The sequence below is a fragment of the Gymnoscopelus microlampas genome, assembly GCF_963454915.1.
Source record: "Gymnoscopelus microlampas genome assembly, chromosome: 18".
Taxonomy (NCBI): domain Eukaryota; kingdom Metazoa; phylum Chordata; class Actinopteri; order Myctophiformes; family Myctophidae; genus Gymnoscopelus; species Gymnoscopelus microlampas.
Genome location: NC_139955.1, coordinates 6,309,462 through 6,333,660, shown reverse-complemented (window position 1 = coordinate 6,333,660; position 24,199 = coordinate 6,309,462). Strand labels below are relative to the sequence as shown.

The 24,199-nt window shown below is 42.1% G+C and overlaps 1 protein-coding gene and 1 long non-coding RNA gene across 2 annotated transcripts in view; one reads left to right on the top strand and one right to left on the bottom strand.

The window, feature by feature from the left end:
• flt4 (fms related receptor tyrosine kinase 4) overlaps nucleotides 1-24,199 on the bottom strand; it is a 137,729-nt gene that overhangs the window by 73,447 nt on the left and 40,083 nt on the right. The window contains exons 2-4 of the mRNA XM_084041495.1: nucleotides 12,579-12,675; nucleotides 7,425-7,741; nucleotides 428-555 (exon numbers count right to left, since the gene is read on the bottom strand). Coding sequence (XP_083897621.1) covers nucleotides 428-555; nucleotides 7,425-7,741; nucleotides 12,579-12,675 — 542 coding nt within the window. The remainder of the gene's footprint in view (nucleotides 1-427; nucleotides 556-7,424; nucleotides 7,742-12,578; nucleotides 12,676-24,199) is intronic.
• LOC311033825 lies at nucleotides 22,277-23,611 on the top strand. Its single transcript, XR_014599548.1, has 4 exons — nucleotides 22,277-22,573; nucleotides 22,871-22,932; nucleotides 23,129-23,220; nucleotides 23,434-23,611. It is a non-coding gene; the product is annotated as an uncharacterized lncRNA (long non-coding RNA).

Sequence of the window (24,199 nt, the reverse complement as noted above, 5' to 3'; positions counted from 1 at the left end):
CCTGTGTTTGTGTGTGTGTGCATGTGTAGGGGGTCTCAGATGTAAGAAAGGGGGCAACAAGGAAAAATGTCCTTTAACACCTCTCCCCTGTTGAGAACCAGTGGGTTCTCAACAGGGGAGAGGTGTTAAAGGAGTAGTACACCCAAAAAATGACTTCTTTTCTATCAATTACACACCCCATGAAGCATTGAATTCATGGAGATTTTTTTGTTTTTGTCGCATTCCTAAGCCAATAATTTGATGACTGGCGGAAAGATGCTAATGTCTCCTGAGCCGGAGCCGCCGCCATCATCAAATTATTGGCTTAGGAATGCGACAAAACCCCCCCAAAAAATCCATGAATTCAATGCTTCATGGGGTGTGTAATCGATAGAAAATAAGTCATTTTTTGGGTGAACTACTCCTTTAAGCTGTGTGTGGTACAAACCCCAACCGCATGCAGAGTGACGTTGAGGTCAGGGACGGTGACCAGGCAGGGCACCACTACTCGAGGCAAGAAGCGGGTGTCAAAGATGGTCTCCAAACTGCTCTGGCTGAGGAACGGCTGATCAGGGTCTGTAACGACGAAGAGAGAGAGGGGAGAGAAGATCAGTGGTGTGATACTTTAAACTTCTACTCCATGACACCTCAGAGGCCAATATTGTACTTTTTTTTTTACTTAACTACAATTATTTGAAAACATTAGTTACTTTTACTTTGCAGATTTGTTATACAAAACATACAGTACATTAACCATTTAAGCCCTATATAGCCTACTTCAGATATTCAAAAATAGCAAATCTACAAGCTCGCACAATGCGTTGCTATTAGAAAGTGTCGATCATCTATTTTCAAAAGAGATTTTAAAAGATTTGTGGCCATTCATAATGAGTACTTTTACTTTGGTACTGCAAGTATATCCTGATGCCAATCCTTTTGTTTTAATACAGGCCTTTTACTTGTAATAGATCATTTCTATATTGTGGCACTGATACTTTTACTTAAGTAAAAACTCTGAGTACTTCTTCCACCACCGTAGAAGATGGCATTTGACAGGTGAAAAGAACAGTGAGAATCTACAGTACAGGCCTGGCTCCAAAACTTCATAAAGAACAACAGATAGCCTCGTAAACCTGCATATCACCCGCAAGGATATGAGATGTCAAGTTATTTATCAAGATTACAATGTACTCTAGCACTTCTCCCAGTATTACTGTACCCTAACATGGCCGTTATGAAGGTATATTTATAACCCCTGCCACACACCAACGGACTGTGGGTGTAAATCAATTCCAAATTGTGTTAGGATTCCACCTCGGGGTGCCAGTTGATGGGGTATTTTCTCTCCTGCTCTCTTTACCGTAACACCTTGTAATTTTTCTCGTTTCTTTTCTAGCCTTTTATTGTGGCATGGAGGCTTGGCAGGCATCGGAGTCATTTAAACAAGTTACATCCTTACCAGGGCAGTCATCACTAACAAAAGACATGCAGAATGTTCCCACTGTGAAATAACAGCTTAAATTACAAGCTTTTCTGAAGTGGTAGAACAAGTACTCTGTTTTTTTTTGTTTTGTTTATCTTAAGTAAAGGCAGCAATAGAAAGCATGCTAGAAATACTCTATTACTATTAAGTAAAAGACCTGCATTCAAGATTTTGCATAAACAACATATTGGTATCAAAATGTGTACATACAGTACCAAAGTAAAAGTAGGTTACTTGTTATGAATGGCCTATTGAAAGTAGCCAAAGTACAAAATATGGTTTATAGAGTGGTTACTGTATGTACAGTATGAAGTATTGAAAAAATATACGGCTATTTTAATCCATTAAAACCGGGAAAGCATTTGTGTGATTTTAGATTTTAGAGTTGGCTATTCAAAAATAGCAAATATACAAGCTCACAGCGGTGAGCTTGTACATCTATTTTTGAACAGTTTAAAAAAATCTTGAAAGAACTACTGGTTTAGAAGGCCTTTGTAGAATCGGCCTCAGGTCTTAATGGGTAACTATTTTAATAATAATAATAATCATATCCTACTATATAATAAGGAAACCTCTGTCATCAAAACCTGTCTGTTTCGCACGGTTCTCCTCAGTGGCTTGCGCGATTGATGTAAAGCTTGCACACAGGCATTGACCATTATTAGCATATGCACACAACCATGACGCCTGTTTTTCACTTTCCAAAAATGTAAGCTGGTTATTAGCGTTGTGTGTAAACACTGGAGATTCGGGGTTCGGGCTATGGGATCTGTCGTCGCCATGTTTACAGCCCTGCAAGCTACAGTATGGGATCATATAGCTACTACAAACGGCCATACAGACAGAACGGTTGAACACACACACACGCTGCAAACTTATAAAGGACTTTCATTTACAGCCCGTGTCCACACACACTGCGTTTTATGAGCGGGAGGGCGCTTTGGATATCATCTTCATACAGTAGCACTAGCACGCAGAGTAATACGTGCAATGTTTGAAACAGATTATGTTATATAGTCCACATAGCTTAGCTCAAAAAGCTTAAACATCAACTTCTCATGGTTGTGGGTGGCAACGATTCCACGGTTGTAAATGACCGGGTTGTCACACACACCGGTCACACCTGGCGTCCGCGACGACCTGCATCACAAAAATGATATGGTTGAATGACAGCGGGATTTGGCAGAGGGACATTGAAGTTAAGAGTTACAGGCCATATCCATGTCGCTCAACATGATCCTGAGGCTCAACAGCACCTGGCCTACGATCGTCACTCTTAACAACTCTCTCCCCCACACTGTCTCAATCAATCAATGCCCTTAACACGCAACACCGCAACAAACTTTGTATGGAATTTTGCCTTTCAATAGGCTGCCTTTCAGAGATAAAGGAAACCGTGGAGCAGTCCCAAAAATGTATCCGTTTTGGCCCACATGAAGTGAACAGAACACACTACTTTGAGCGCGCACAACCCTGGGGATGGACATGCAAGGTTTCCAGCCGACAGTGACGTCTGTCAGCATGGAAACTTCTGTCAAACTGCCAAAGATGTATGAGGGTTTTTTGGGGGCTTTTCACACTAAAGCTGTCTATTATTCTCATAGTTTCTTTTCCCCCACGGGACCCAAAGCATTCACTTCAAGCTTTCAGGAAACTCAAACGATGGCAAAGGCTTACGTTTCTGCCCCGTGGTGAACAAAATACAACACGTGGAAGTGAACAAACACACAAGTCCTCACAGTGAAAGTGCTTGAGAATACAGTACATAACCACAGGTATACTGTGTGCTGTATACAACCTGAGAACTGCTCAACACAAGCACAGCGTGGGAGGAGAGGGGGGGGGGTTGTTCTTGGTTTCTTGAGGTGCTACACTGTCTCTATGCATTCTATCATGTACTGTAAGTCTCAACCTATTCAGGCCGTGACCCCGCAAAATAATCATATTTGAACTGGGGACCCCCCACCCTGAAAAGCACTTGGAATAGGAGTTGAGGCATTCAAGTTTGTTTGACTCGGTTTCACAGATAAATATTGTGAAAATAGCAGATCTTCAAGCTCACAACGCGAGGCTTTGTGAGCCTTGCGTGAGTCCGAGTGCCTGCATCCGTTCACACACAATTGCGTGTGTGTGTGTGTGTGTGTGTGTGTGTGTGTGTGTGTGTGTGTGTGTGTGCGCGCAAATGTGCATATCTGCATGCCATCATGCTTTCATGTGCAAGTGTGCATATGCGCACGCACACATGCTTTCATGTGTGAGTGCGTGCGCGTTTGCATATCGTTGCTGTTATATTTCAGGATTCAAATTCAAAAGTAGCAGATCTACAAGCTTGTAAATCTGACTTTTGATGCTTTTGAGTGCCGCTGTATTATGATGAAGTAGGGCGTTAATAAACTAAAAGAAACACACAAAAAGTTACAATTATGGAGATGGTTAGGGAGAGGTTTCTGCCCGACGGCAACGAGATGTGTTTAGGGGCTGGCGTGCAGCGCAGTGGGGCACAGGGGGCTGTGTGCGCGTGTGTCAGTGTGTCTAACTGAAGCCACATGTGTCCCCTCTCATCCTTGAACACTTTGAGGCCTAATTTATGGCTGTGATTTCAGCTGCTGTTAATCAGCCTCCTGGTTAGATCTGTGGAAACTGTTTTGGCACCTTGTCAGGGGGCATAAACGGGAGCTTATACCATGAGAGGACCAATAAGCCCCATGCAGGGCCGAGTGCTGGACACCGTACTCAATTCTCAGCACTGGAGTCAAAGTATAGATACTCATGGTCAAATATTACTCCACTACAAGTGACAGTTGCTCTGTCAAATTTGTACTTGAGTTAAAAGTACCAGAATACTTAAATATCGTTGCAGAAACATCTTATGTACATGTTTAACTTTAAAACTTAAAGGTTTCATGACATTCGGTTTTACAACACATTAAAAGTCTTTGTCATGGTCCTTCAAACGTGTATAAAAAGTTTTAACTGAAAATTCCACTCCAGTGATCCATTGCAGGTGTTTTTCTCTCACATTTCTAAAGCCTTTTCAACTGCAATGTCAAAAGTAATCTTTGCCTGCGGGTGTCGCTGTTGAGGGATTTTGCCTGTCATCGCCTCTGTTCCGCCCCCGCCCCCCCCCCCCCCCCCTATTTTCAAATGGCCGAAATGTATATAGGGCTAAAATGGTTCATGTATATTTTGTAATAATAATTCAAATCTAATTAAAGTAACTGGTAACTAAAGTTTTCAAATAAATGTAGTGGAGTAAAAGTACAACATTCGGATCCGAGATGTAGTGGAGTAGAAGTAAAAGTATTGGAAAATGGAATTACTCAAGTAAAGTACAAATACCTCAAGAGTGTACTTAAGTACAGTACTTAAGTAAATGTAGCAGATGTATCAGCTTCAGGACAGTGGAATAAAGGTAAGCAGCTCTTTTTTGGAAAGGTACACTGACCCAGAATGAGTACACAACACTCCCACACAGCTGTGTAGTCACTCCTGGCAAATTATGGATTTTGTTTTACAAACAGAAAAAAAAAAAAAGTTTAAAAACAACACCGGTGGTGAACGGAGAGACAAGCAATAAAAAGTATCAGAGCTACTCCTGGGTCAAACGGGACAAAACATGATAAAAATAACAGAGGCACTCAATTATAACAGGATGAAAAAGCCTTGATTAAAACAACATTACACCTACAACGCCAACATGTTTGGACCACCATGAAAAATGACAAACAACCACCCTCATTTCAATTGCGCCAGTTCACATGAGAGCAGCTGAGCAATTAAACAATTAACACATCACCAAATGCAAGTGGGTAAACCTAACCCACGGCAAAGAACAAACAAGGCAAACGCACGTGAGTACGTGACAACCAGGGGAAAAGAGAATGATTAGGACAAGAACGCATATTAAAGCTGCACTACAGTATGTAACCTTCCTCTTCTACCCCAGATTTGAACCCGGTTTCCTGCGCAAGTGCTGACATTTTTACCATTGAGCTAATGGAGCCTGGCTGCTTGCTCAGGGGATAGATTTGATCTTGACCATCAGGTCAAAATTCGTGTCAGCTCCTGTGTCTAGGAGAGACATGACCTTTGACGCAATCTAAATGTCTCAATAGAAGAGCAGGGAGACAAAATACAACCACCCCGATTGTATACGTTATATAAGGGGTCTGCAACCTTTTTGACATGAAGTTTTTATTTTCTTGATAGTCAGTGTGCCACACCAACATTACATTTATTGGTATCACCAAATGTAATAAAAAAAAAAAAGTGATTTCCCATATACATAAAGGTTACCCCTGCGTGGTGGTAACAAGATAGGTGGGCACTAGGGACATTTGGGCACCTCGATATGAACCATTTTAATGACCATTTTTAAAATATTTAATTCTTTAACATTTTGGACAAAATAGCCAATTTTACATTGAGGTCCCCAGATGTCCCTAGAGCACACCTATCCCGTTTCCCCCCTGTGTTATATTGTATTAACATACTCTACCATACAGATTGGACAAAATTACATGTTATTCATAAAGTAAAGTTACTTAATCATAACAAAAGGAAAATCGAACTAAATACAGTAAACAGATACCTTAAAGAAAGCACATAACATGATGTGTCAAATGTCTAATTGCTTAGCTGTTGAGTGTGTGTTTGTCCGTTTTTAATTTTTGCTCTGATCCTCTGTTTTTGTACAGTATCTCACAAAGATGAGAACTGATGTAACCAATGTAGATGTGCAGGTGGTCACCTTGGAACAAGAAAAATAATGAGTTTTTCGTTGTTTATCTTGATGTCACCGAGGCAGAAAGATAACAGTGTTTATCATGTATCTGTTTTGATCACTGTTTCTGTGCTGCTGCAATTTCAGCCCGACAAAGGTAGATTTTACTCTTGTGGACCTCTATACAAAACATAACAATCATGAACCATGAACCTGTGTGTGTGTGTGTGTGTGTGTGTGTGTGTGTGTGTGTGTGTGTGTGTGTGTGTGTGTGTGTGTGTGTGTGTGTGTGTGTGTGTGTGTGTGTGTGTGTGTGCGTGCATACAGTACATCACGGGTACAAACAGAGTGTGCCTGTGATTGCACACACGTGATTCTCTGCCGTGGTGTAAAGTAATTAAGTACATTTACTCAAGTACAGTACTCCACTACATCTACCCACTTGAGCCCTATATACATTTCGGCCATTTGAAAATAGCCGATCTACAAGCTCACAATGTGTCGCGATGGGACGCATTGTGAGCTTGTAGATCTGCTAATTTCAAAAGATTTTTAAACATTTTATACATTTGAAAACGTGTGAAATGGGACATTCTGCATAATGAGTACTTTTACTTTTGCACTTTACGTATATTTTGATACCAATACTTCTGTAATTTTACTAAAGTAAATTTCTACATTGGAGTATTGATACTTGTACTTAAGTAAAAAAAATTGAGTACTTCTTCTATCACCGATTCTCTGTTATGGGGTGGAACGTATTAAAATGACGTGTGTGTGTGTGTGTGTGTGTGTGTGTGTGTGTGTGTGTGTGTGTGTGTGTGTGTGTGTGTGTGTGTGCGTGCGTGCGTGCGTGCGTGCGTGCGTGCGTGCGTGCGTGCGTGCGTGCGTGCGTGCGTGCGTGCGTGCGTGCGTGCGTGTGTGTGTAGTAAGTTGTGTGCCAGTGGTACCGATAAATAGCTGATCTACAAGCTCACAATGAGATCAGCTAATTTCGGCTTCAGGGTTAGGGCTAAAATGGCAAAAAAAAAAATCATGATGCAATCATAAAACCGGCTTCACGCGTGTTTGTATAAAGAGTACTTTCTACTTTTGGTACATTTTGATACCAATACTTTTGTACTTTCGAATTCCGGACTTTTACTTCTAACAGAGTACTTATACATTGCAGTGCTGATACTTTTACTCAAGTAAAAAAAGTGCGAGTGCTTTTTCCACCCCTGCTCCTCGGCCACTCACCCCTGATGAAGACGTAGAGGCTGACGGCGGTGGTGCCGTCGATGATGGCCTTCACGTCGCGGTAGTAGCAGCGGTAGTAGCCGGTGTCGTTGGCCCGCGCCCGGCTCAGCACCAGGCTCTTACAGTACGGCCTGCCGGGTCTCCCCTCGCACTCCCTCACCAGGGCCACCCTCTGCGTCGGGGTGGGCGGGGCCGGGGACCCCCCCCTCTGCGTGGCGGGGGTCCCCGTGGGCCACGGCTGCTGGGCCTGCCGGTCCATCAGGTCCTGGCCCACCAGAGCCGGGTCAGGCCAGGCCCACGCCAGTGTGCGCTGTCCCCTGCATGAGGAGAGGTCAAAAGGTCACAAAGTCTCTTTTTGATTTACTCTGCAGCAGCTGTGTGGAATGGGTTCCCTGCCAAGTCTTAAAGAGATTGTAGGCAGTTCAGAGATAAACAAAGAAAAAAAACTCCAGCAGTTCGTTTCCCCGACCACCAGGGGGTGACTTCCACCTTGGGGCGGTGGGATCTCCAGGAAGACACCAAGAGACTGGGATACACCCGGTCACAGATAGAAAAGAACGCCAGTGACCGAGAACTCCGGAGGTCCCTTGTCCACGGCCTATACCATAATAAGGGTGTCAGGCGTAAGTAAAGCAAGTAAATGTTCATTATAAGATGGCATCATTTTCACCCCGTCCACTAAATCAGATTTATAAAAATACATTTATCTCGGTTTTCTTTTCCCAGATTGCGTTTTTGGTGAAAACAAGCTATATTCAACTGCCGATAACTACAGAACAGAACGGACGATCAAGGTTACAATGTTTTTTTCCCGGTGGAAAGAAGAGAGACTCGTCTTTCCACAGCAACATTGTTTGTTTAGTTCTGGGGTTGATTTTTTTTTCTGTGGATCGTCAAAAAGACTCAAATTAAGGTAAATTTGCTGGCAGAGGCGAATTAATGAATGAATACACTGGCAATGAATGTGTTAACAACAAAAACATGTCAGCATGCTAACTTTCCAGGAAGAGAAAGTCTGTAGTTTCTGTTAGTTTAGAATCCCTATCGATGATGTCACTGGTAGGCAGTTTTCTGAACCATCCTCTGAGACACAGTGTGAGTCATCTAATAATGAGCATTAATGAGGACCAATTAAATGATATGAAGATATGGTTGAAAAGTCCTTTAGATTTTGTGCCAGGGACCCTCAGAAGAGAAGATTTGCCAACATTTTGTCAAGATCTTTCAAAAATAGCAGCTCTACGAGCTCACAATGTGTGACGATGCGACACGTTGATGAGCTTGTAGATCAGCTATTTCCAAATAGACAAAAATTGAACAGTAGGCTTCAATGTTTATAAACTGTTCCTCATTTTGCTGTCGGGACCCCTGGAACCCCCTCAAGGACCCCACTTTGAGAACCGGTGGTGAGCTACTGCGGGGACATTTTGGGGAGGGAGAAAAAGCACTTGATATGTATTTATTGAACAGAGATGAATGTTTAGGGGGACATGGGGGAGGGGACTCGTAATGCGTGTGTGTGTGTGTGTGTGTGTGTGTGTGTGTGTGTGTGTGTGTGTGTGTGTGTGTGTGTGTGTGTGTGTGTGTGTGTGTGTGTGTGTGTGTGTGTGTGTGTGTGTGTTAGAAAGGGTCCATTTCAGTGTAAACTAATGGTCATGTCAGGACTGTATGTATATGTACAATAACAAACTGGAAATGGGTGAGCGTGCCCGACTGCATGTGTGTAGTGCAGGTGTGCGTGCGCGCTCGCGTGTTTATGTGTAGTTTTACTTTATTACTATTCTTGTGAGTGACAAATGTCCAAACACGTATGGTACGATTTGAAAAGTTCCCTGGTCCTCACAAGAGAAATGTTTGTTTTTATGGTTTAAAGATTGGTATGGGATTTTTAGATTTACAGAGTTTACGGTTTACAGAAAAGCTTCACGTTGGGGTTAGGATTAGGATTAGGCATTTAGAGTTATGCCTGATTTATATTTAGTTTCGCGCCGGTGTCGCACACCGAAAACAGCAGATCTACAAGCTCACAACGCGTCGCGCTGCAGCGCGTTGTGAGCTTGTACATGCTGCTATTTTTGGCTTTAGGGTTTGGGTTAAAAATGGCAAACAAAAAAAATGGCATTGATAAAATCTGTGTCCTGACATGTTGATGTCTTTACAAGTATAGTGGTACAAACGTGTGTGTGTGTGTGTGTGTGTGTGTGTGTGTGTGTGTGTGTGTGTGTGTGTGTGTGTGTGTGTGTGTGTGTGTGTGTGTGTGTGTGTGTGTGTGTGTGTGTGTGTGTGTGTGTGTGTGTACTGCTTTGCCACATAAACTCTATATGTTATGTTATGTATTATGTGTGGATGCATTATAAGGGGTCATTATGAATGAGATGGAGCACTATCATTATGGCTGTTCTGTGAGAAAATGATAGCCGTGCTTTCACCACATGCCTTCGCCGACTGGAAGTGCTCGTAATGCAGATGGGGGCTAAAAATGATAGGACAAAAAATGCTCCTCATCCCAAAACATCACGCAGCCAGGGGCAGTGGTGGAAAAAGTACTCACGTTTTTTACTTCAATACTGTAAAAGTATCAATACTGCAATGTAGAAGTACTCTGTTACAAGTAAAAGTCCAGAATTAAAAGATTTACTTGAGTGAAAGTACAAAAAGTGTTGGTATCAAAATGTACTTAAAGCACCAAAAGTAAAAGTACTTATTATACAGAATGTATACAAATCTTTTGAAAATAGCAGATCTACAAGCTCACAATGGGTCGCATCGCGACGCATTGTGAGCTTGTAGATCGGCTATTTTCAAATGGCCGAAATGTATATGGGGCTGAAGTGGTTAATGTAAGTTTTGTATTCATAATCAAAATCTACAAAGTAACTACAGTAGTAACTGAAGTTTGTAAAAATACAATATTTGCCACTGAGATGTAGTGGAGTATAAGTAAAAGTACTGAAAATCGGTAATACTCCAGTTAACTAAAAGTACCTCAAAATTGTACTTAAGTACAGTACTTGAGTAAATGTACTTAGTTACTTTACACCACTGGCCAGGGGCACAATGGAATTTGGGCTATTTGTCCAAAACCATTACTTTTCAGGGAAAGCAAAAAAAATAAAACCTGTGTTCCAATGTATCCAATGTAGTCATTATTTAGCTCTTGTTAATTAATTCCATTTGTTCAATATTTATAAAACCCACAAAGACTAAATTTCCCACCAAAATGATTGCTCATCTACAAGCTCACAACGTGCCGAGATGCGACATGTCATGAGCTTGTGGACCGTCTTTTTCCGCTACTATTGAGCGACAGTCTTGTGCGACGAACCAGAGAGGGTCAGAAGCGTGGCTCTGGGTTGGTTTGCAGTTAACGGCTTTACCGAGACATAATTCTTTCTAACCAATAGAGTGGAGGCTTGGTAGCGAGCAGCAGAGATGAGGGGTCATTATAAATGGGCTTACATCTCACATCCCTGGAGTTCCAAACAGAGCGTTGGCGAGGTTTTGTACTTAACTTTTCTCCCAGTCCTCTGACCGTCACGTCAAATAGCAGTTATATATATACCGAGTGCCGCGCTATGAGCTTGTAGATCTGCTATTTTTGGAAAATTGTGAAAATGTGTGCAAATCTTTGAAAAAATGTTATGTTGCTGTATCAGTGGTGCTCCAACTTTTCCATTTTTTTTGCCCAAAATGATATGTATTTGGCCGCGGACCCCCATCTCAAAATATGTTGTTCCATGGACCCCCAAAAATGTTCGCTTTAAAACATATATATATTCAAAGATTTGCGCAAATTTTCAAGATTTTTCAAAAATAGCAGATCTACAGTATAAGCTCATAGCGTGAAACTCTGTGCCGCACCATGAGCTTGTATAGTATATCTGCTATTTTTGAAAAATCTTGAAAGAAATCTAAAATGACACAGATGCGTTCCCGGTCTTAAAGGGTTAATGTTTTTTTTTTTTTACTACATCACCGCAGAGGCACCAATGTGAACAAGTATGCTGCCAGGTTAAGGGCCATCTAGAAGTAAGTAAGTCATTGAGATGTACTGTATGTGCCCCAATATTTATGTGCATAAATCCATCCATGTCCCTCCACAGCTAATCTCACAAACCACCACACTGATCAGATATATTGTTCATGCTGCAGTAGGCCAAGGAAGTCAAGTCACTGGAAACATTTTTTGTGTCAATAGTTTATCACGTGATTTTTTCATGAATTTATGAATTCATAATCTCAGATCCAGTATCCGATTCCCACCTAGCTCCATATTTTGGCATGACTGAGATCATTAATATGGCATCATGAATTGTTTTCTCCTGAATTGATAAACTGTCAAATTCGCACATTGACACATTATATACTAGGCCTAGTACACACACGCACACGTACACGCACGCACGCGCACACACACACACACACACACACACACACACACAACTGTATTACTTACTTATGAGGACACACACATTTTATGATGCAGAGTTTCTATGCCATTTTTACATTTTTCCTTCTTTCCATCTACAAGCTCAAAACTCATCACGCTATGATTCATTGTAAGCTTTTACTTCGGAGTGTCTTTTACTAATTGTAAGCATAAAGGTCATAACACACGGCAATCGGTTCACGCGGGCCTTACCGCTCGGATCAGCGGTGACCGCACCACGATCATTGTTGTTTTGTCCTCCTGCGTGGTGCGGTGAAAGCAAAATCTCACCACAATCCAGCTCTTGCCGCCCGCGCGCGCGTGCACAAACAAGCACGCGTGCGAAAGTTTCACGCGACCGCGCCCGCTCGCCTCACCGCCCCTCAACTGAATTACATAGGCGTGTTGGCCGCTTGCCGTGTGAAAGGACCTTAACTCTCTTTTTTATCATAAAACAACGATTTCTCTTGTGAGAACCAGGAAAATTGTCTTTCTTTCAAAAACTTCTGTACTTGTTGGGATGTTTGGCACGTGCGCACACACGCACGCACGCACGCACGCACGCACGCACGCACGCACGCACGCACACACACACACACACACACACACACACACACACACACACACACACACACACACACACACACACACACACACACACACACACACACACACACACACACACACACACACACACACACACACAGTATTCTATTGTACTGTACCTGCATGTGATGGTCAGTGTTTGCTGGACTGGAATGACGAGGTCTTCTTTGGAGCTGTCGAGGATGGGTGGAGTCATAGAGAAGCCAATCACCACACCTGAGGAAGCAGCGAGCAGAGCGGACACACATTCATGCCTCAGGAGCAGTGGTGGAAAAAGTACTCAAATGTTTTACTTAAGTAAAAGCATCAATACTGCAATGTAGAAGTACACAAGTAAAAGTCCGGAATAAAAAATGTACTTGAGTAAAAGTACAAAAGTATTGGTATCAAAATATATTTAAAGTAACAAAAGTAGAAAATACTCATAATGCAGAATGTCTTCAAAGTTCTTCAAAGAAAGTTTTCAAAATGTATAAAAATCCTTTGAAAATAGCAGATCTACAAGCTCACAATGCGTCGCATCACGACACATTGTGAGCTTGTACTCAGATCGTCTATTTTCAAATGGCCGAAATGTATATAGGGCTGAAGTGGTTAATGTATGTTTTGCAATAATAATCAAAATCTACAAAGTAACTGCGGTAGTAACTAAAGTTTTCAAATAATTGTTGTGGAGTAAAAGTACACTATTTGTCTCTAAGATGTAGTGGAGTAGAAGTAAAACAAGTCTATGAAGCCATCTATGAAGTCTATGTTTTTTTTTTAAATCAGCAACACAATTTATTACAATATGTAGTGGGGGTCCCTGCTTCATCTCTCTCTCTCAGCTAAGGGGTCCTTGGAGACCCCGGCGTTAGATCATGATGTGTCCACGTGCCGCCGTGCCCACGTGCCTCACTAACTCTGAGAAATGCTCGGTCCGGACAAACAATTTTCACAGCCCACTAATGTAGCAAGGCTGCTATGCTTAGACCAGGAGGCTCATGGTTTGTTTCCTTGTGAAGTCACTTCATTGACTGCATGGTGTTTGGTTAATGTGGCCATGCGGTGTAAGACACCATTACAGCCCTGCTGCAGACGCCTCCGGCTGCCATTAACTCCCAGCCGCTTTCCACACATACAGTCCATCATGTATTAAAGTGTCACTGTGACTTATGCCCCACCTGGATGCCATTAGAGATGAAACACACACACACACACACACACACACACACACACACACACACACACACACACACACACACACGCGCGCGCGCGTACTGATTCTCTCGTGAGGACTTTTGACTTCTAAGCCCGAAACAGCCTCTTGAAGAGTGAAAATATTCATCCCTCATCTTTATATCCTTGTGAGGACCGAATGTCCTCGGAAATGTCCAATATAAGTACAGTACAAGTACACACACGCACGCACACGCACACACGCGCGCGCGCACACACACACACACACACACACACACACACACACACACACACACACACACACACACACACACACACACACACACACACACACACACACACACACACACACACACAGATCAATAGCACAGTGATGGTGGCCTGACGAAGTGTCTTTCCCTGCGTTCACAAAATCAAAGCACGGCCATTTTTTTCCAATCTGTCCCAGTGTTTGATTTCTGAATTATTCTGGTATTGAGCTGTATTTCATTTAGTGCACAACAGGCAGAATAAACAGGACTGGACCCAGGTCGCATACAGGAGCAATTCTACACTCATTTGAATACCTTGCAAGGGCACGTATGCCATTTATGATAAGCTTTTGTATCAGTGGTTCTCAAAGTGGGGGTCCGGGGACCCCCAGGGGTCTAGAGGGAGTTCCAGGGGGTCCCCAGCAAAATGTGCTAATATAGCATAAAACATCTGTTTGGTAAAGGATTTGGACATACAAGGTTTCCACCCGACCGTGACAATACAGTACAATATATACTGTAATGTGGGAAACAATACCGCATCATTTCACATCATCAGGCATATGGATTGCAAAACAACACGTTATCAGAGGACATAGGGACCCCCCCCCCCCTCACACATACACACACTTTATATGAGCTCCTAACGTCAGAACTGTGGGATTTAGGTTCAAAATCTGCAACATTTCCCTTTAATTGAAGTCTGATGAGTGTACAAATAAGACCCATAACGGTATTATGTTTATGTTTATGTAACTTTCAGCATGATCACAGGTTTAAAAAGACAGCCACTAAAGTTTTCATTTGTCTATGCATTTCCATTTGTTACAAAAATGTACTCATTTATCCATAGCACATTGTGGATATGTGTTATGCTGTTACCCTCTGAGTACACACAGTGGCTCAGCAGGTAAAGTGGCCGAATCTACTTCCTCAGACCCAAGTAAAAAGAGAATAACTTTTTGTGCACTCCAGGCAGTTTGGACAGGTACAGGGACACCTTCAGTTGAAAATTGGCTTAAAACACTTTCCAACTGCATAGCCATGGGAAAACTGACTTATGCAACAGCGGCAGATGCAGATGAGTTTTGTTGAATGATGTTTGGGGACATTTTGTTATTGTGATTCTGGAAGATGTACTGTCAGAGGTTTGATGCGCACGAAATAATGTGGAATATTGTGTGACTATGATATATAAAAATGCAGTGCAAAATATTGTGTAAAGGGGGCCTACAATTATTTCTACATTATAGAGTGGGGCAATAGGCTATTGCCCCACTCTATAATGTAGAAATAATTGTATTCACGTTGTATTGATCATTTAAAGTCAAATTCAGTTTGGTCTTATATTACCTCCACACTCGGACCGTCTGGAGCGTGATCCTAATGAACTGTTGAACAAACAGGCAAAAAGGGCAAAGGTGCTGACCACAGACTCTGAGCAAAGGATTAAAGATGAAAAAAGGTTGCACGACTCGTAGCCATGATGCTGACATTTTTTATGAGAAACCAACGTTTTGACTCGAGCAGGGGGCTTCTTCAGGGATAATAAAGTATTGAACATAAAATAAGAAATACTACAAAAAAAATAAAGAGCTGCCCGGATCGATCCGCGGCTCCTCCTGGCAACGTTTCAAAGTCCTCCCTTCCAAACCAACTGAACTAGTCTGAACTGGACTGGACTGGACAGGATGTAACTGCACTGTAAAATGCACAACACTTTATTATACTGTGCTGGTAACTTTTTTAATGGATTGCACCAGGGTGGCATTATAATTTATGCTATTAACTTTTAAATGAACCGCACTTTGTACACATTGGGTTCATAAATGTTTGTTTCAGCGTTTTAGATTTTGTCTTTTTATGATGTATTTTTTGGGACGGTTGATGTTTTAGATTGAAATGCAAGTGGCTGAGGGGGAACGGTGTGTCATATTCTTTGTGCATTGAAATTGACAAAGTCATTCTCTGATGCTGAGGAGTCCTTGAGCAAGACAATGCACCCCTAACTACTCCCAATGAGCAGGTTGGTGCCTTGCATGGTTTCCTCCACCGTCGGTGTGTGAATGTGTGTGCGTGCGTGCGTGCGTGTGCGTGCGTGTGTGAATGGGAGAATGAAACGCACGTTGTAAAGAGCTTGGGAAATAGGCACCATAGAAATGCTGAGGAACAGAGTGTGCACGTTGGATCATGCTCCAAGGATAATTCATCATATTGCCACCTAACATGACGTCTCAGGCATGTACTGTACGTAGCTCTTCTCAGACGTCACCTTTGGTGGTACTGTAAACAGTGGTGGAAAGTAAGTACCTTTACTCAAGTACTGTACTTAAGTACCATTTTGATGTATGTTTTAACTGGAGTATTTCCAGTTTTCAATACTTTTACTTCTACTCCACTACATCTCAGAGGTAGATTTAGATTATTATTACAAAACATACACTAACCACTTCAGCCCTATATACAGTACTTTGGCTATTTGAAGATAACCGATCTACGTGCTCACAACGAGTCGGAAACTTGCGTAATGAGTACTTTTACTTTTAGTATGTATATTTTTATGCTAATACTTTTGTACTTTTAGTTAAGTAAAATTTGAATACCGGACTTTTACTTGTAACAGTATGTCTATGGTGGTATTGATACTTTTACTCAAGTAAAACATTTGAGTACCTCTTCCACCAGACCACCACTGGTGGTAAAATAGTAAATTATTCATGGAGCATGATCCATTCGCTCTTGTCAACTATTTGTCAACTATTACTTATGGATGTAAAGACTGTGTACACATTCAACATACTGTATACAATGATTAATATTCATTTATGTTTATCTATCCACACTGCAATAGCAGCCTCTACTGTCTATAGGGTACAGTGTATTATTCAATATCGACGCTGTCAGGTGGAAACCTTGTAGGCTATGTCTATTTTTCATATAGCATTATGCTTATCTTTAAATTTTGAGCAGCTTTAGTCGTAAATCATTGAACATGTTTCCATGCAGTCATTATTCAGTGTAATGCATCAACATCACCAAGATGAATTCCTCTGACATAATTGTGATTCTGATCCTGCTCAAAGATAATGGGCCACATTTATCACCAGTTGACCGCTCTGCGCTGCATGTGATTGGCAGGAGACGACCGTTGCATGACTCGACACGTGAGCCCCGTCGTGAGATGATTCCTGCAGGTGATCAGCTCTGTGTTGGTTTTCTGCCTTAGATTGAGATAAACTCAAACTGTCTTAAACTTTCAAAGTCTTAAACAAAATGTGATCCTGATCTTAAACATTGTGTTACAGTTCATCACTAACATCATGTGATCCACTGAATGGGTTCTGAAGATGGGGCGTACAGGCACACAGCTACACAGTACATTCACACATACACACACGCGCGCGCGCACGTGCGCTCACACACGCATGCAAGCACGCTCTCCCAGGTGGACACACGTGCACGCAGTCACGCACACATTCACACACACACTCACACATGCACATGCACACGCAAGCACGCTCACCCACACGCACGCAGTGATGCACACATGCTCATTCACCCGCACACTCACACATTCATATCCACCCAAGTGCATCCACACACAGATACAATCACACCGGCACACAGAGACACACACACACACACACACACACACACACACACGCACACGCACACGCACACGCACACGCACACGCACACGCACACGCACACGCACACTCACACTCACACATGCACATTCACACGCAAGCACGCTCACCCACACGCACACACATGCACGCAGTGACGCACATTCACACACACTCACACATAAACACTCACACATGCACATTCACCCGCACACTCACACATGCACATTCACACGCACACTCACACATGCACAAACAAGTGCATCCACACACAGATACAATCACACTGGCACACACACACACACACACACACACACACACACACACACACACACACACACACACACACACACACACACACACACACACACACACACACACTCTCTTCTTCCCACATTATGTATTACAATAAAGACTTACTGTTCGTTAATGTAAACTCACAGATCGACACGTTGTGAGCATGTAGATGGGCTATTTGCGGTGTATGACAGCACTGGCGCACAACTAAGTATAAACCAAGCATAACTCCAACCTTGCAAATTGCAAATTACAACATGATGAGTCATCACGTTGTAATTTGCAATGTTAAACCCACAATCAATCCTCCAGTTCAAGGCAACACAGAAGGGGGGGAACTTTTTTCTTATTTCCACACAACTCCTTTATGCTATATTAATGACATAGTTAAATATTGAAAATGGGTGGATTTCCCCTTTAAGTTAAAGTAGCAATACCACAATATAAAAATAGAATTTAAGGACTAAAGGTTTTACTTTGATTAAAAAGTACAACAAATATTGGCAGCAAAATATACTCAAAGGACAACCATTTTCAACCTGGCTTCAACCTGTCTTCATATAATTTGTCCTCACTAATGCTCACTAATGCTAATACGGAACCATTTTTGTTTACTCGGTCTGTGTCTCGGTTTGGGTCAACTGCTGTTGTTTTTAAATGTGCTATATAAATACATTTGACTTGACTTGTTCATAGTCCAATTACTTATATAAGATAGGTTGAAAATGAGTGAAGTGGTCCTTTAAGTAAAAGTACTCAAAATGTTCTTCTTTTTTTTTTTAAATTAGCAGATCTACAAGCTCACAACGCTTCACATTGTGACATGTTGTGAGCTTGTAGGTCTGCTATTTTCAAATAGCAGAAGTATAAATCTGCAAAGTAACTAGCAACTAAAGCTGTCAAATGTAGTGGTGTAAAAGAAAAGTACAACATTTGTCTCTGAGATGTAGTGGAGTAGAGGTATAAAGTATTCAAAAACGGGAATACTAAAGTAAAGTAAAAGTACCTCAAAATGTGTACAGTAGCCTACTTGAGTACAGTAAATGTACTTAGTTACTTTACACCACTGGTCACATAAGGCTATTCAGTGTCCTGCCCAGCTGTGTTCCATACACGGAACACTTTCCTCCATCGCATCCTGCCCAGCGCAGCACAATAGAGCCATGCTTCTCTACTGTAAATATTTATTAGTCTTCATCATCATGTTTAGAGGTAAAAGCTGATCCCCACGGCAAACAACATGATTAGCTACTACCGCCCCCGTCCGCTTCTTCTGCACTCCGAGGTTTGAAAAGTTCCTCTTAAACTTTTCGGGGCCCAGTTGTGCTGCCAGTGCCATGCTTTTACACACCTGCGTATGATGCTAACGTTCTAAATACAATGTATGTATCTGCTTTCACATTATCTGTATCCTAAATTAAAATGGGCCCAATGGGCAGACCACGTCTACGTCACTCTTGACTCAGACATAACCCCATACGCCCATATATAGGCAGGACCACGGCCACGTCACTATGATTCAGACATAATTATAAACAAACCCAATACGCCTTTATCTACCGCATTGCCTCGATGCGACCTGCTATGGCACTGAGCGAGGCCTCACCATTGTGAGTAGAACAAAAAGAACACGGTCGAGTCACTGTTTACAAGCTGTTTACAGTTTACAAGCTGTTTATGGACCCCTAAGAGAGGCTGCTGCTACCAAGTGACACTTGCTGACGCCCCCTCAAGTGTCAAGAGATTAATTTTTATCAGCTGCGTGGAGGGAGTAGGCAGACTAATGGGCAGCCTCACACATGATTATTGACTGACAGTGATCACTAAAAATGAATCGAATGACTGACAATAGGAAGTGATGCCCATAATTCACTCAAGGCCTCATGAAAACACTGGAAACTTGTGGATGTGTTGTGAAGGTGGTCTATACAGGGGACAGGTGGTGATTATGTGTTGCGAAGGTGGTCTATAGAGCGTGCCAATGCGTCGTCACCACGGGCGTGGGTGCGGCCGCGGCATAGTCGCGCAGACATGTTTGTTTTGGGCAATGTTAAGTCAACCTGGTTTATACCCCTCAAAGATGTCCGCTGCTACGAAAAGACACTTGTTGACGCCCCCTTCAGGATTTTTGGCACGCTCTATACAGGGGACTTATGTGGATTATGTGTTTGGCCGCATCCGCATTCACATGCTGTGCCGTCTGCCAGGCCCCACTTCTTCATTAATAAGTGATTAGAAGCAGCTGCCCCTGGTACGTAGGCGGTTCAGCAGGGTTAATTGGCCGGCATCATGGCATGGTAGATATTCTCGGGGCGGGCTTTCAGGATGCAGCCAGCTATGCATTTGTAGACAGGTCCTCAGGGATAGACCTGAGCATCTCTTGTGGCCACATTTTGCATGTTTCATGCTTCCCACAAATTGAGTCATAAATCAATGCACAGGTGTTGAGCGGCGCACTAATTTCTGCTAAGGCTCTTAACACAACAAGTGGAGACTGGACTGACAGCACTGCTCAAGCAGCTTGTGAATAAAATTTAATTTAATATAGGGTAGGCTATGCTTTTATTAAACAGCTGTTTAATAAAAGCTGCATCGTTGATCTAACCAAAAGCGAAATAGGAGACACTGGGTGAAAAAGGTGATATACCTGGATACATGGGCAAGGTATACACCCACCCAACATAAATGATAGGTGGGAGTTTTTCAATGAATGCGGGAGAGGACTGTTTACCTTAAAATGCCTTTAAGATACCTGGATATACGTCTCTTTTCTCTGCTTGGGAATCTTCCTTACACATGTAAATTAGAGGTTTGTTCAAACAATGGGAGGTGTGGGGTTCATAGAGGGGGGGCTCAGAGAGAGAGAGAGAGAGAGAGAGAGAGAGAGAGAGAGAGAGAGAGAGAGAGAGAGAGACACAGACTATTGCACAATGACTGATTAAAAAACAATGAGTGAGATGTCTGTCTGTCTGTCTGTCTGTCTGTCTGTCTGTCTGTCTGTCTGTCTGTCTGTCTGTGAGAGAGATATATATATATACACACACACACACACACACACACACACACACACACACACACACACACACACACACACACACACACACACACACACACAGATCAGGTCTTGGTTCTAACACACACACCCACACACACACACACACACACACACACACACACACACACACACACACACACACACACACACACACACACACACACACACACACACACACACACACACACACACACACACACACACACACACACACAGATCAGGTCTTGGGTCTAAATCTCAACTACTGTGCACAGTGGTTTAACTACTGATACTTTCTCTTTGATCTGGCTTAACTGTACAGTTGTGGCACTGTAAACACATCTGTATGCTATTCTTTCAATCGGTAGGAATGATGGCGCACAATCCGTCCGTGTACCTTGCAAATTCCAAATCTCGACAGGCCTCCCAAAGAAATGCCGGTCTGGGTGAGGATGCAACTCGGCAGTTGGGTCCAAACGGGGTACCTCAAATATTGAGTTGCTAGAACACCACTTATTGATACTTTTACTTAAGCAGAACAGTTGAGTACTTGTTCCACCAATGTCCCTGTTTAAAAATGATTGAATAAACACTAATAACCAAGGTTACTGTAGTAACAGAGGTCCTCTCTGTTACACAAGGTGCTGTACAACAAACAGTGGTGTGAAGTAACTAAGTACATTTACTCAAGTATTGTACTTAAGTACAATTTTGAGGTAATTTTACATTACTGAAGTATTTCCAATTGTCTATACTTTTACTTACTATTTTATTTACTATTATTTGAAAACTTTAGTTACTAGTTACTTTGCAGATATAAATGATTAAATTATAAAACATACATTAACCACTTTAGCCTTATTTTATACATCAACAAGCTCACACGCTATTTTCAAACGTATTAGCACTTTTACTTTTGGTACTTTAAGCACATTTTGATACCAAAATGTGTTGTACTTTTTACCCATATCACAAACAAGGCTACTTTATGTGTGTTTTCGTTTGTATTTTGGGGGATAGACATTAGATTACATGCAGACACAACATTTGCATGATAGGTGTCGATGGTTTCAATGTTCCTATTGTTTCATGTTTCACTCCTGAGCACCGCCTCTTCACACCGTGTCTGTGAGATGTCTTTGAGCCAGTGTTGCCAGGTTTTTTTTTATAATAAATTTGCACCAAGAATTTTATTTGAAAATAGCAGTCTACAAGCTCACAACGAGTTGCATCACGAGTATATCTTGTATAGCTTGTATATCTGCCATCTTCAAATAGCCGATGTATACAGTTGGTAGGTTTAAAGTGCTCATGTGAGTCATGTGACCCATAATCGCTTCTATTGGGCTTGTTTTTGTAGACCTGCTTGCTTGTTTCTCTCACAGAATCTGGCAACCCTAGCCACAGCACGGGGGCGTGTATTAGCCAAGGCACCAAGTTGGCTTTACAGGATAGCAGTTTGTTGTTAGAGAACTCTGCTTGGAAACTATTAACTGCATGATGAATTTGTTTAATTTGTGAGTAAAATGGCAACAAACACGAGTAGAGATTTATTTTATGCATCGGGTGCTGCTTCGAGTCCTCGCAGACGCCAGCCTTCGACTCCGAGAAGAACAGAATTATTAGGTGGTCCTCTTAGCTGGTCGAGAGCAACGCTGCTCGGGATGATGCTTTGTCTACGCTGCTGCCTCTGCCTGCACCAAAGAGCAAATAACATCAACCTTGCGGTAAGTGAAATTATGTCTGACTATATAGGCCCTGTGTCTACTATCTAGAAAATTCTTTGTATGAGTTGCTTGTAGAAAAATAAGTGTAACTAATGTTCTGGTGGGCAACCGGAAGGCTCACCCCAAAACACGATCGCCACCATTTTAGGGGGAATACCAGGTAGAGATTTTATCGGATATGTACCGGATTTGCGCCCGGGTGACTGTGTTTGGGGCGAGTGTTTTGGTATTCCTTTGGTGGTTTGCCAAAAGCATTGATTTCCTCAAATTGACCTTTTATAATCATGCTGTTTACAGGAGGCTGTGAGGCGTCTACACAACTCGGAGAAGAATAACCACAAATTCAATCCAAAAGAAGTGTAAGTAACCAAATTCAACTATATCACAATCATGCTTTAGTAAGAGGGGAGACCAAGCCCCACCAATTTGATTTGTGGTGGGGGATAGTGGGGCGAGGTAGGCCTGTGGATTGAGTTCCTGTCCTGGGGAAATGTTTTAACTGATAAAAAAAATTGCACATGACTGAAAACTAACACGGTTCTTCTCTTCCAACAGGGTAAATTCTCCACATAATATTGATGTTGCAGCTCATCTTTTAGGAGAACTAAGCATTAGTTTCTGTAATGTTGATCCTGTTTTTATAAAAGGTAAGCGCACATGCATAATACACTCACAGTATTCACATAAGCTATTTGCATCTTAATAGAGTGGGCTAGACCTGCAGAAAACAGCAAACCTGTATTTCTTATTGTAGCCTACTTACAGGGCATTGTTTTGTCTTTTTGTATTCAAAGACCCCTGTGTTATAATTGAAAAGAAATAATTGTAATTCTTTTTTTCTTCTTCTGTTTTTCTTCAAGGCTTCAAGGACTGCCATTTTGGATCTTCAGCAGTCCAAAGTTCAGGAGATCATCTCCAAAACCTCATACCAAACGCTGCATTCTCCAGGACCCAATGCTTGAGGACACAGAGCAACTCCAAAGATGGACTTCCATTTTGGATCTTCAGCCCTCCAGCAGGAAGAAGTTCACAAGATCATCTCCAGGACCTTGTACCAAACGCTGTGTTCTCCAGGACCCAATGCTTGACGACAAAGAGCTTAAGGACTATGTTTTTAGTGCAAACATTTTAACTCAAATCTTTGCTTCTGGGTCCCTGGAACAAAATATATTTCTTTATTTTCTGTATTTCTTCCTGTGGATTATACCAGGGACACATGACTTGGATTTAGCTCTTCCTTGGACCCACCCGTGGATTACATGAGTAGCCTACAAGTGACTTTGTTTTCCTTTTCCCGCTATTTTTCTTTGCTCTTCCTCATGGCACTACTTGCTGACTATATGTCAGTCTATGTGGATTATGCGGTCGACACACACTGACATTTTGCACTGTAATCCTGTGCATAACGCACTGACTTTTGACTTTTTTTTCCCAAGCACCTTAACTAACGTCCATAAGTATATCATGCACAGTATACATTGCTGCTATGTTCATGCACATATCTTATCTCAGGTACTAGTGTGAGTATATAGACACACATTTCACCCACTTTGTTTAATTAAACCTGTGATGTGACAATAAACCTGATTCTGATTCAGAATATTTGAATATATATATTTTTAGAGT